This window comes from Centrocercus urophasianus, unplaced genomic scaffold, assembly GCF_019232065.1.
Source record: "Centrocercus urophasianus isolate 14NV4802_14NV808 unplaced genomic scaffold, USGS_Curo_1.0 seq_23, whole genome shotgun sequence".
Taxonomy (NCBI): domain Eukaryota; kingdom Metazoa; phylum Chordata; class Aves; order Galliformes; family Phasianidae; genus Centrocercus; species Centrocercus urophasianus.
This window is the reverse complement of record NW_024884789.1, coordinates 9,726,980-9,740,611: the sequence shown is the minus strand read 5'-3', so window position 1 is coordinate 9,740,611 and position 13,632 is coordinate 9,726,980. Positions and strand designations below refer to the sequence as shown.

General features: G+C 41.0%; 1 protein-coding gene across 1 annotated transcript in view; it reads right to left on the bottom strand.

Annotated features, from left to right (window-relative positions):
- Nucleotides 1-767: 767 nt before the first annotated feature.
- FBN1 (fibrillin 1) overlaps nucleotides 768-13,632 on the bottom strand; it is a 147,033-nt gene continuing 134,168 nt past the window's right edge. The window contains exons 55-65 of the mRNA XM_042824402.1: nucleotides 13,436-13,567; nucleotides 12,703-12,828; nucleotides 11,841-12,047; nucleotides 11,189-11,314; nucleotides 10,858-10,980; nucleotides 10,091-10,207; nucleotides 9,549-9,677; nucleotides 8,638-8,757; nucleotides 5,582-5,813; nucleotides 4,411-4,585; nucleotides 768-2,046 (exon numbers count right to left, since the gene is read on the bottom strand). Coding sequence (XP_042680336.1) covers nucleotides 1,657-2,046; nucleotides 4,411-4,585; nucleotides 5,582-5,813; nucleotides 8,638-8,757; nucleotides 9,549-9,677; nucleotides 10,091-10,207; nucleotides 10,858-10,980; nucleotides 11,189-11,314; nucleotides 11,841-12,047; nucleotides 12,703-12,828; nucleotides 13,436-13,567 — 1,877 coding nt within the window. The 3' untranslated portion in view covers nucleotides 768-1,656. The remainder of the gene's footprint in view (nucleotides 2,047-4,410; nucleotides 4,586-5,581; nucleotides 5,814-8,637; nucleotides 8,758-9,548; nucleotides 9,678-10,090; nucleotides 10,208-10,857; nucleotides 10,981-11,188; nucleotides 11,315-11,840; nucleotides 12,048-12,702; nucleotides 12,829-13,435; nucleotides 13,568-13,632) is intronic.

The following is a 13,632-nucleotide window of genomic DNA, read 5'->3' as shown; positions in this document are numbered from 1 at the left end:
ATCCAAGAGCTGAAGTTGAATTACAGAAAACAATACAACTGGGGGTAAATTGTTACAGTGCATTTCCTTTTCAAAATGAGCATGGCTCAGTGTATGTTCCCTCTTTCAATTACAACGCAACCTAATCAGAATTTCCAGTGACACCATTTGCTACATTTCTGCCCCAGATTTTGAAGCATCACCTCTCAGCAGAATGTTCTTCAGCTGCTAGAAGATGCACTGCAGCACTTGAGTATACGAGAACACCGGCATCATTGAATAACTCCTTCCACATTAAAATGCATCTACAACCGATGGCTGCTTTTGGTACTGGGTTACGCCTTTGTGATCAGTCTTAGATTATTTGAGAACAGCTGTTGAAGGAGGAGTAAAAGAATTGAATATTTAGAACTAGGCAGTTTTAGCAAAAGACTTTTCATATGATTAAATGTGGATTTTTTTTTTCTGCACAGTGACTTAACATCCACTTCTGCATGCTCTGGCCGTCAACGTTACTGACTGACTTGATTATTCAGGTAAAGTCATCAGAAATGTTCTAATGCACTTTCTGGAGCCACGCAATTATTTTAGAGTTCCACTGCTGCTTAGATTTGCGAAGCTTTCTGTATTTCCTCTGTTCTTTCTTTGCACGAAGAGTGAACAAATGGTAGCAGCATGCCTTCAAGAAGAAATCACCTGTGCACACATACAGACAACAAACCCTACCAAAATGCCTGAAACGTAAGAATTCAGTTTATCACTTTCAGCAAGAACACAAAGCCACAGAATAAACTAAAAAAAAAAACTGTTTTATTGTGACATTTATGACATTGAACCCTTGCTGATATGAATGACTATGGGTACTCTTGACATGTTACATAATGTCATGGCGTAGGATGGCACTGATTGTCATCTGACTTTTGAGAATGTTTAATGGTCCCTACTGACCTCAGTGCATTTTGGCAAGTCACAGAAACTTTATCATCAGGTTTGTGTATACAGTTAACAAGTAGTTGGTCTTATAAGCACCATTACAAACCCTCACATTAAGGGTATTATTAATCTAGTTTACAAATGCTTCATTGATAAAAATAGCATGATTACAGTATACACACACTTAATTTACATGTAATGTATTATAGGCATAACTGAGATAAACTACTGAGCTAACTTTGGTTGATTGAAGTATTTAGACTGAATAATGGCAATTTTGGCTTCTAAGTTGTGTAAATATTACAGTGCATTTATAAATCTAGGTTGGAAATTTACTAGCACCAAATGGATATCATAAATGGCTGACCTAGTAAGTTGTAGTTGGAGAAGCGAAGTTTACGAATTACAAAAATAGAGCTGTCCATCAGTTGAAAGCACATTCGTGTACCTCTGCTGAAATGATGACGTGTCTCAGCATCAGTGGCCAACTTCCAAAGGCAAAAGTCCCAGTTTTCAAGATTCAACATATCAAGGTAGCTCAGCTACAGTTAAAAGCCTGAGAAAGTGGTTGTTTTGAGCTAGGGTATTCATCCTGTACCTTGTTTATGTAATAATATAATAGTGCTCGTTCATACAAATGTACTCATGTAAGATTGTACCTATGATATGGAGAATCTGATTGGGAGGAATATTCAGTCCTACCTATCTATCTTTGGTTTAATTATTTGGTCTTTGGTTGATGAATTAATGAAGCAATATCTGAATTTTCATTTTCAGGTTATCTCCCAGCTCACCACTGAGGTAGTCTTTGTCATGTTTCTCTTCAAGCTGGTTAAGTTCCTTCTTTTTATAGAGTGGAATGCTACTGATTTGTAATGAATAGTTTCCAGGCACTGGCTTCTTCTTTGTGAAATGAAGGTAACTTATTCCGTCCTTCTTATTGATTCTAAAGAAACCATCTTCATTTCCGGAGTCAATTAAATATCGGTTATGGTTTGTCAGTGTTGTGAGGGCAGGAAGCAGTTTCAGGATGCGATCTTTGTTACTGAGATCGGAGATGTTGATAGAAAAGACTGCTGCTTTCTCAATATCCCAGCTGGCAAGACTGACTGGAGGCTCCAGCTCTTTCTCATCCTGCACAAGAACAAATGATGTTAGCTGCCTTTGTCAGAGAACGTTCCACAGGCATCTGTATGTGTATTTCTCAGCCAGCTCATCCATTATTAATGAAATAGTTTTTAAAAGGAGATTCTATAAAGTCCTCTGTCTGAACCATTCTTGGAGGCCTAGTGGTTGTCAGAATAAAGTAGTCTTTGACACCGCCCCTGCATGGTAATGGAGGCACACAGTTTCTCCATCTGGGTCCTGCTGCCTGACATCTGGCTGTGCTCAGTGTCTGCGCCCAGTGTCCTACACTCTGCAAAAGCCTGTTCTGCCTCTCTGTCAGGGAAATCACAAGCTAACAGGAATGATGCACAGAAGACAGCATGGTCTGTGGGAGAGGCATTCGTTTAGGTAGGAGTTTTCTACTTTGTGATATTTGCTCTGTTTAGACATGGAACTGGAGGCAGGCTGCTGGACAAGGAGCATTACCCCCTGCCTCCAAGTGACATCACTGTACTTCCCAAGTCTTGTATGTGTGAGTGACGCTGCAGGGGCAGACTGAAAACACTTCAGACAGCACATCAAGGAAGATACACATCATCTCAGACAAATGCCCTTACCCAGCACCAAGCACAGAGAAATTTGAAACGTGTTGCAGAAACAGTTTACAACCACAGTCTGCTCAAAATCAAGTGTCCACTCTTCTGGTCAAAAGCACTCTCTTACTCTCTTGTTTTCCCATGTTAGCAGAGCCATACGCTGAGCACACAATGGAAACAGCTAACCTGCTCTCAGATCTCCTGTATTCATGTATGGAAAAGCAAGCTCTATCACATATACATGTGAGCAGAGAACACACATGGCAGCTCAGGGTCGTGACAGTCTAACAACACTTCTGTACAAGAGTGTTCAGTGTATCTCTATTAAATTCTGAATGAAACACACATTTACATATGTGGACACGTACTTTTAGCTGAATGGCAAATACTGCAGTTGACACCTGCCATGACCTCTCTGGCTAGATCAGGTCAGATCCCTTCACCTGTGACACCACTGTCACCATAGAATGGATGAAGAAGTGAGAAGTCGAATGACTGTGGACTTGGTGACATTTGTCCTGCAAGCTGTTTATTGTTTTTAAAGCCTACATTTAACTGGTGGGAAAAAGATTTAAGCGTAGTGACTTGTGCGGGACATTGGACTGAATGACTCCACTGGGCATTCTGACCCTGTATTCCAAGGTAAAATAAGCCTCAGGTAACGCAAGGGACTATTGTAAGACTGCACTTCTACTACAACTTTTGTACTCATGCTGGGAGAGTGACTTTTGGACAATGTGTGACAAGCTCAATAGAACAACAAACCACCACAATTACAACCACCTCAATCACACTGTGCCCCAGTGTTGTGACCAATACAGAACAAACTCCAGCAGGTGGGGTTTGGTAAAGGATTTACTTTTCATTAATGCTACTTCTCAAAACATTTGCCAAGAACTAATGGAAAATATTTCCCTCCAGGATGAATGAAAAAGGATGCCTTCTTCTTCATAGAAAGATAAAACTTGTCACACAGCACCTAAGTTTTCATATAAACATGAGTGCAGAAACCACTTGTTAATGTTTGGTTAATATAAAAGAAACCAATGACAACAGCTAGAAAGAAGTGGAGTTGGGTGAGCACTGCAATAGGTTTTACACATTCACTGGCACACAGTTATCCCACTGAGAGGCAAACAGAAACCTGTCTCTGTCCCTAGCAACTTCCAGGTGATGACAGATGAAGCTCAGCCTCCCTAATTCTGCCTGGGCCAGCAGTGAGTACAATAGGTGACCTCACTGACAGCTTTGGCCCCAGGCTGGCAGCTTGAGTGACTGTGAGTGTGTGGATGAGCCCCAGGAAGAGCTGCAGCACTGGGATGCTCTGGACTCCCTCGAAGTTCAATGTTCACATCCAATGCTCTTTGTTTGCTTTGCTGTGGGCTCCGGACCCAGACACAACACGATCCTGCTTGGAGAGGTCCATCCATCCTGTCCATTGCATGCTGCCTTTCTGGCCACAAGGTCACACAAATGCTTTACTGCCTGCCATCCTCTTACACCAAGAGCCCGTTTGGCGGGTGAGAGCACTGTCCTCAGGACAGCTGGGTGGGTGTTTATTTTAGTGTTGATGCAATGTAGGTAGTGGGAATCAAAGGGTTGCATGGGACAACCTTTGTGTGACAGTGACAGAACAATTTCAGAAAGCCCTGACCCAGACACCTGGTGTCCAAAACCAGCCCCTTGGTCTACTTCAGGATAAACATTTTTCCCATGGGATTGCTTTTTGGCATTCATCAATCCGAGACTGGCTTTCATAAGATAACAAACCCCTTCCCCCCCGAGGGTCAATTACCTCTGCTTCATTTGCAGTTTCATTAGTACTCCTGCGCTTCCTTCCTCTCTTGGGATAGCCATTGATTTTACATTCATAGCAAGCTTCTGGAGAGAGGGAGTTGTCGTCCATTTCTCCGCTGAGTGAAAGCTCTTGTCCTTGACCTTTGCCTAGCCCAACTCCAGAAACACAGTGTCTGAGGAAGGAAGAAATCCAAAATTAATTCCAGTGAGACAGGTATCTTAACAAAAGCTAAATTTGGGGACTGTGAATACAAATAATGAAGAAACTGTGTTGCACTCATTTCCCAGGAAATTTTCTGTCCAATTTAACAGGCAAAATTCTCATTGAATCACCTCTTTGATTTCAAGAATCTGTTTCCATGGGGCTTTGTCTAAAAGAGGCCTGCCAATATGTAAGATATTTAAAAACACCAGTTTAGGCTCCAAGAAGTTGTTAGTTATTTCTGTCATTCAACCTGAAACGCAATGAGTGACCAATTTTCAGGAGGTGCAGAAAAATCTGAGAATTGGGGTCTTTCATAATGTAGTTCAAGTGAGCATCCCAAAGCTTTTAGTCACTTCTAAAATTTAAAGCACAATCTTTCTGCTTTCCAGTGCAGTGCTCGGTCCAACATGATGCACTGCCCTAACACTCCCAACTGGGCAAGTGAAAATTGGTTTCCTTGATAAAGCAGACATTTATTCAAAAAGTAATTCATTTGGAACACATAAGAATATGCAACATACAAGAACATAAGAACATATGAAATTGTAATTCCAATCACCACCTGTATAAGATCATTTGTCTTTGGAGCTGGCAAGGCTTGTTTTGCTTTGCTTTTAAAACAGACAAGTGGTACACCACAAATCAGAGTGAGAGGTGTCAGCTCCCAAGAGGTGACCTCAGATAGCTTGGCTGGCTGCTGGGGTGTGCAAGAGAGAGGTGAAAGCAGTAACTTTAAAGGGATTATGGAATCTGATTGTTGTGACCAGATTTCCTTTAACACTAAAACCATGTAGCTCCTCCCTGTCTCCAAAAGAAGCAGGTGAATCCAACTCCTGAGCACCTCCACAATCCTGTCCGTCTCTCTCGGTGGTGATAACACCCTGGTTCTGCTGCTCCACACTACAGAGAAGGGAGCGAGTTACGTCGCCTTTATGTCTGTTAGTTTAAAATGAGAATCCCTTACCCTTGTCCTATTCTGAAGTAACCAGGTGGACATCCACAGACATAGCCACCTTCAGTATTTGAACAACCATAACTGCATGGGGCTTGTGCAGAACCGCATTCATTGATATCTTGGCAACCTCCACTAAACTGTTCATACTGAAATCCGGTAGGGCACATACATTTATAGCTTCCCAAAGTATTGTGGCAAGATGCTCCTCCACAAATGTGTGCACTTAGACATTCATTTTCATCTGGAAAGGAAGAAGAACACACCATGTTAATTTCCACTCTCAGGTCAGTCCAACCTACCCCTTCAGAAAGAGGTGCTGCTGTACCAGGTGCACAGAAACAAAGAGCAGGGCTCGGCCTCAACCCTGGCTGCTAGGAGGTGACTACGCCAGACAGTAGAGCAACACCTGGGCCACTGTACTGCAGATATCTCATACCATGTCAGTTCGTGCTCTCAACAGCTGAGAAGCAGAGGAGGGAACATTTCTTGTTCCAGAAAAAAAAACCTGAGGATAAAACTTTATGAGGTCGAGGATCTGGTCTAGTAATCCCATCCTAGTAATCCCATAATCTACTCAAGATCAAAGAAAAACTAGAGGGAATCAGGCTCTGACACCTTTTCCAAGCACTGAAAATCCCAGCATGGATAAACATACAAAGCCCAGAGCAGCATCTCCAACCTACACGTCCAGGTTAGAGGAGAATAAGTGCTAATTCAGAGCATTACTGTCTTTTCCCAAACAATGTGACTGTTTGTTTTTTGTTTAAAAAGTGATGCTCTACTCTTTGCAGCGTGCTCCACAGAATTGTCTGCACAAGGCATGGGAGGAACCAAAGCATTCTTCAGTGATTATCTAAATATGTGCTGTATCAACATCAAAAGTCCCTGAACACTTCATCAAATAAGCTAAAAAAGGCACAAACTGTTTGCAGAGTTGAAATTGCAAAGTAATATGGAGGAATTGTTACAGAAATGCCTGTTACATGGATTCTTCCCCCATGTTATGCCCAGGAAATCTAGGAAAGTATCATAAGTATATAATTACAGACATCAAAAGTGAACATGTGAGGACCTGAAGAGTTAAACTTGGGTCTGAATTCTAACTAAGCCCATATGAGCTTTGCCATTAACTTAGATTGATGTTTCAATGCTCAACACACCGAACACATCTGAACTCACAGCAATTAGGTCAACTCCATAAATGAATATTTGAACCACAGAAACTTGCTGAACCACAAGGATACAAACTCTGCCTTGTTCCACAGCAAACAGAACGTGGACATCACCAAGGTTAGCTCCCATATTTTAGGTGACTGTTGAGGAAAAGGTACAGGAGCCTTGGACTGTATGCAAGCTGTGCCATCAGGTGTCAGCCACTCCAATACACACAGCTCTGCCATGCTCAGCCTCAGCAGGAATGAGAGGTGCCACGAGCAGGTGATGAAACCAGGTCTCATGCGCCACCGTTTTGGGTTTCTGCCTGGACTGCCCCACGTCCAAGAAGGTGAAAGTGTTAGCCAAGTTTTTCCCCTCAAGTCTCATTTTCCCTAGTGAAGTCTCTGATGAAAGTATTTGTTGCTAAAGCGTTCTTTCATTGGGGCCTGAGAATTCAGAAACTGATAGTCCTGCCTGAAACCTGAACAGTAGTCCATGGTCACAAAAGATAAAAGTGTTCACCTTGTTTGAGAACCAGGCTAGAAATGCACTGAGTTTAAAGATGTCAGTCAGGAAGACTCAGAAACAGCAAGGATATATTGCAAAACTGCAGCAGAGCTGCACTCTTTCACATTCCACAGTGTCTTCCAGCAGTCAGAACTGCTAGTTCTTACAGGCTTGTTTGATTTTTCTCTCGTGCCAATTATTAGATTCTAATTTAACTCTATGCTCTGCTAGTTTAGTTAGCACTCAAGGCCATGCTGTATTTGAGTTTCTCCTTGTTCTCTTGTATGCAATCAGCATTAACCAGTGGATCACAAGCGAGCAAATGTCACAGCAAGGACTGCATAAAACGTCAGGAAACTTGGTAAGCACGATGAAAAACAGAGATCTCCCCAGAGCACCACAGTGCTAACAAGCTAAGGCATTTTTATGTTTCTGAAAGCAAAGAAAGCTAAACAAAGAGATACGAAGCTCTTTGTTCTCAGAGAAGTAATCAAACACATCTCCGCTATCTACACAAGACTAGCCTATGTGAAGCCCATTAGATGTAACTGAAACTGCACAAAGCTGTCACGAGAGGAAAACTTATTGAAGTGCTTCTTCTGTTTGCACATGCTGCATGCTATGGGAAGATACAGAGACATTTCTCATGACTCCTGCAGAGGACCCCCTTCTCTCTGCTCACATCATACCCCGCAGCGACGCAGCCTCTGCACGTGCAGCCTCATCTAAGACAGCTCAGAGAACCAAATTTTAGACAAAAAGAAATACGCATTTTAATTTTCCAGTGTATTTACTTCTTAAAATAAATAAAGAACACTAGCTTATGTCACTCATTACTAGTAAATTCTATTCCAAAGCTGCAAGGAATCATCTTTAGACAGATGGCAGCAGCTTTAGTCAGTTATGAGAAAAGACTGATTCTGTAAAGAGCTTGCTGTAGGTGTTGTAACAAATGATAAAAGCACGGATTGAGTAGGATTTTAATAGAATTTAAAATTATTTACTCCAGAAGTTTAATTTTACCATATAACAACCCGAACTTTTAGTTTTGAATCTGCCAGGTTTAACCAACTCTCAGATTGGAGACTGCTGCATGGCTGAGAAGTCCTTCGTTCACATCACAAGATATCACAAGATACATGTGAGTAATGCACTTTTCCTCAAAATCAATACAACATCTTGCACCCTCAAAGCTCACCTTGTTTGTACTTACCTCATCGAGCCAGGATATGAGCTACTGGCTGTTTCAAACCAACTGCCTTTCCCAGGACAACTCAACTTGAAATGTAACTCCACTGAATGTAGTAAATTATGATCAGAAAAAAATATATGGCAAACTGAACCATTGCCCTTGACTTGTTGCTGCATGCATTTCCATACAGAAACTATAAAAAATGACTTGCCAACACATTGGTTCCACTGGTAATGCTGGAGATATCCTTGTGGGCAGCTACACCTGTATCCTCCGATTATGTTTTGGCAGCCATGCTGACACCGATGGTTTCCATCACATTCATCAACATCTAAAAAGGCGAGATACACTCTGAATTCTGGGAGAGAGGCTCAAATTGTACTAATTTTAAAACTGTGTTACAAGTAATCATCCATACGTACAGGGATAATGCAGGTTATTCCAAAACCCTGACCAGCAATGGGAGACCACTTCAGGCCTTTCAGGTTTGGAGTTCTGGTTCTACAGCAAGAACTTATGGCAGAAAACCACCAAAGGCTCAAATCCACCCACAGATTCCATAGCTACTGCATTCTGCTGTGGAGCAGAAAGCCAAAAAAGGCTTTCCAAAGGATCCAACCTCCAAAGCGAAGAATTCCTTGCTTTTACCTAAGCATCAAACCCAGCAATCCCAAGATAACTTTTTTCAAAGCAAACCAAACCCTGTTCTGTGAAAAGGCTCTAGGGACCCAGAGAAATAAAGCCAACAGCCCGTGAAAAACCCGTAGGTCACCTTGCAGATGCAAGACTTCCTGTCCTTGGTGAGTCCCTCAGAAATCCAGGCAGGATTTGACAGATGTCCACTGAACTTGTGATTCATAAACTAAAACATTCCAGACTAAATTGAAGTATCCTCAGAAGATTTCAGCTCTCTAGAATCCCACAGGTTATCAATGTCTTCACACCCATGAAGAGAAATATGTCCCTGTTGATAAACTTCTAAATCCCATCCTCCCTTCAATCTGAATATACTCGATAGGATCTGGTTCTAACACTGTATATCCTTCCTTGGACAACAGCAGGATGAGAAAAGATGTAGGAAAGCAAGATGAGATGAAATTCGACGCTCTGTGCTGCACCTACCTTCACAGCTAAGCCCAGTCTGGTCGAGTGAGAAGCCACGCTGACATTCACACACAAAACTTCCCGGAGTATTCTGGCAAATACCTTTTGCCCCACATAAATTAATTTCTGTAGCACATTCATTATTATCTGAAGGAAATCAAAGTCTGAGTGTTACTTTTTATTCTTCATAGTAAAGATGATGATTTAGCAACGCTGACAATGAAAGGTTTGTGACAAGCAGTAAAGAGACATTAGCAATGTAGCTGTCTTACTGCCCACTCCATTTCTCACTTTTTACTACAGAAGAACTGACAATTTTAATTTAAAAAAAATTAAGAACAGCTTTGGGAAAGGAAATGCTTCTTTTTTTTTTTTTCACCAAGAAAAAAAAAAGTGTAGTTCAATATTCTAGTCTTCAGACATCTTCACACCAATAATAGAGGATCATTAGAAGACCCAACATGCAGACCAGAAAGTGCATTTTGCTGAAAGTAGTTTCATTTGACATTTCCACAGACCAAAGGTGCTTCTGTTTCTTTTGTGTTTCTCACATCACTTACCAATGCAGGCTGTATGGTGCTGAGTGAATCCCGGAGGACATTTACAAGTAAAACCCCCAATAGTGTTGACACAAAGGAACTGGCAGTTGTGCTGCTTTGTTGCACATTCATCAAGATCTAAAAAAACAAGCAAACATTTTTCATTTGTTTCCTTGCGAGGATCTGACAGTTCAGCTGGACTTAGAAGTGACTGCAAATAAATAATGTATCAGATAAAGGTATTTGAATCTAAATCTTATTTCCACACTGGCATCCAATTCCTTGAACACGGAGCCCCTCACATTACAAATGGGACTTCAGAGCTATAGTAGTGTCTGTGCTAATGCAGGATTACAGACACCACTCTCACCTGTCTGTAAGATGCTATTATACTGTAATGCCTGCCCTAGCTGTAGTCAGTCAATGTGAGAAGAAGTGGCAGATTGCAACATGGTATTGTATTGAAGAATGCCAAATTTAGAATCGCTGCCCAAGCTTCCGTAGTTTCAGTCAGAGCTCTGGTACAAGATATAGGAAATAAGTGAAAATACAACGAATGTTTGAAAGTCTCTCCTGCAATGTTGTCCTTTATTCAGCATAATGCAGAGGAGGTAGGTTAAAACTCTGTTGATGCTGGACAATGCACTGAAAACAATGTTCATCTTTGAGCTGGAGACTATTAGAATTATTATAACTAGCATTGTAAAGATTTACCTTATTTAAATGTTCCTGGATTAGTATTTGCCCATGAAACATTAAGTTTCTGCAATAAACTGCTTGTTTGTTACCTTTGCAGCTTCTCCCATCTTCTTGAAGGATGTAGCCTTTCGGACATGAACACTGGAAGCTCCCCTCTGTGTTTTTGCAGATGAAATTGCAAGGTTTGGGGGACTCATTACATTCATTCAGATCTAAAATAAGCAAAATCAGATAACAACCAGGTAACAGCCAGCATTTGTGATGTTTTTTAAGATGTTCAAAACCTGTTAATGAAGGACATTTTTTTCCTCATTTTTCAAAGTTTTTGTATTTCTTTCCACAAGCCATCTCTTCGTAATAACCTTCATGTACATGCAGCATAATAAACTTTATTTTCATAGAACATAATGAAAAACCTACCTATGCAAAGAGTGCCAGTTATATCTGTAGTATAGCCAAGGTTGCAGTGACAGCGGTAAGATCCCCTTTCATTGATGCATTCCCCATTACGGCAGACATCGTGGATAACCTTGCACTCATCAATATCTGCAGTTAAATGAAGGTTAGTTCACAAGAGAACATCATAAAGAGCTGATTTTATAAAGTTACAGTAGGTTCTTGTGATCTGACATTAAAAAGCCCTACAGAAATTAAAAGACTACATAACAAAACACTGAACAGATTAGGGAGAAACGTTGAGTGGAAAAATATGAAATGGAGCATTAATCTAACTTTCAAATGCAATAAGTTGTAAGTGTAAGCAAACAAGTGAAACTGATCCTATATTAACTCCATGAATCAAACATCACTTTGCTCTCATGTACACAAATAGCTCTTGATGTGCACCCACAAGTCAAATGCGAGAATGCGAATTCCCACGTGAGAGCGTGTCAATCAGCCAGCATGCCAAATTAATATCTGCCAAAGCAGGGACGGATGCCTTCTCATCAGAGGCCTTTGGCTTTTCCTCCTCCCAAATGACTGTGCTCTCTCCACATGAAAACTCTTAGAAAATTTGGACTGATATCCAAAAAATTTAAATTATCTAAGGTGTTTTAAGGTAAGTCAGTACCTGCTCCATTGGACATGTATCCCCGACCATGAGGACAAAGCTTCTTAAAGGCCACAGTGCCTGGGAAGGGGCAGACCTCGCAGTTTGGCCCCCAGCCTCGGCCACCATCACAGCAGCATTCAGACTTGGTGACAGAGTTTCTGTTACTTGATCCAATCTGACACATACTTTGTAAGACTTCAGTGAAGCAGTAGCCTTCCCTGTTGTCTGGAAGACAAATTATGCATTACAGAGAATCCTAATGGCAATGACCTCCAGAAGGTCATGAGATATTAGGAATTTAGTCAGAAATATAAAAGAAAGGGCATACTTCACCCTGGGACTGTGCAACTGAGAGTGAAAGACTACCAGCAGTAAGAAAGAGAGCACAATGTCTAAGGGAAACAAAGAAGACAGGAAATTTAGCAAAAGGTGGAACACAAGTTACATTATGCTTATAAAAAGATACATTTCTGTTTGACTCCAGACAAGAAAGATTGGCTGAAAATCAGACCCAGAGAAAAGGCAGAGCAATTCCAGGCTGGCTGATACCACCCCACTGTCAGCTTGCACAGCTAGCCAACCCAATTGACTGATCAAAGAGGCATACAGTTAGCACAGGAGGACTGAAATTGCAGGACACCTATTTAAAAAGGCCCCTTCTTGCAGGAATGTAAATTCAAGACCGTGTTTATTCACTGTTATATTTCTAAGTTTAAGCTTCTGAGTACTTCTGCAAAATGAGACAACTCACTAAGTTGTAAAGCAGCCTAAAACAAGAGTCACATCTGACTGCCAAAAAAACCCAGCTAGCGTGACTCCCAGACAACAGAATTCCTGTTACCAAAGTGATTATTCATGAGGGTGTTACTGTTGGACTTACCAAGGCATTCGTTCTGAGTGTCACTGACTGTGAATCCCTCATTGCATTCACATCTGTAACTTCCCACTGTGTTTACACACCGACCATTCTCACAGAGTCCAGGCTTGGTCTGACATTCATTCTCATCTGTTTTTTTTTAAAATGATATGGGAAAAATCAAGTCCATTACTGTATTAAAGCAGACTAGAGAAGTTTTTACAGAGTTTTTGAGCTGAACACTATCTTGTAAAACTTGCACATATATTATTTATTTTTGTTATAAAAATTCTATTAATTTTCAGAGGAAAGATGGCAGTCCAGCTCACTTTATAGATGTTGTTTCTAAGTTTTCTCTTCAACATATTCCTCAATGGTTTTCAAAATCGTTCATAGTTATAGCTGCATTTCTTTATGTCATCCAAAGTTTTACAATTCATATCTACCTTTATTCTTTTTAACAGAGATCAACAAGCTCACAACAGTGAGCCCAATTCTCTGCTCACCATGAGCAATTAATTCATCAACAGCAGTGCAAGCTAGTTGTACAGACAGCCACATCCAGATTTTCCACTTACTGCCCAGATGTGTGAACACCTGTACAGCAAAACGATATGTGTATAGCACTGATGATCCAGTATGCAGGTAGGTGCATAATTCTTCCCTTGAGTTCTTTAATGTTTTGCTAAATCCAAAATTTTCAGCTCTACTGAGAGACTGTGTGTTTCAAAAGCTTCAGTACTTCAGTGCCACTTACCTATACAACCTTCTCCATCTGGCCTGCGTTGGTAACCTGGTCCACAGATGCACATATAGGTGCCTATTAGGTTTTTGCACTCCATTTGTTTTGAGTCACAATCATGACTGCCTTCTTCACACTCATTCTGATCTAAAACACAAGGTTTAGACTTCTTTATATGGAGAGATGCTCTTCGAAATTCATAATAAGAAATT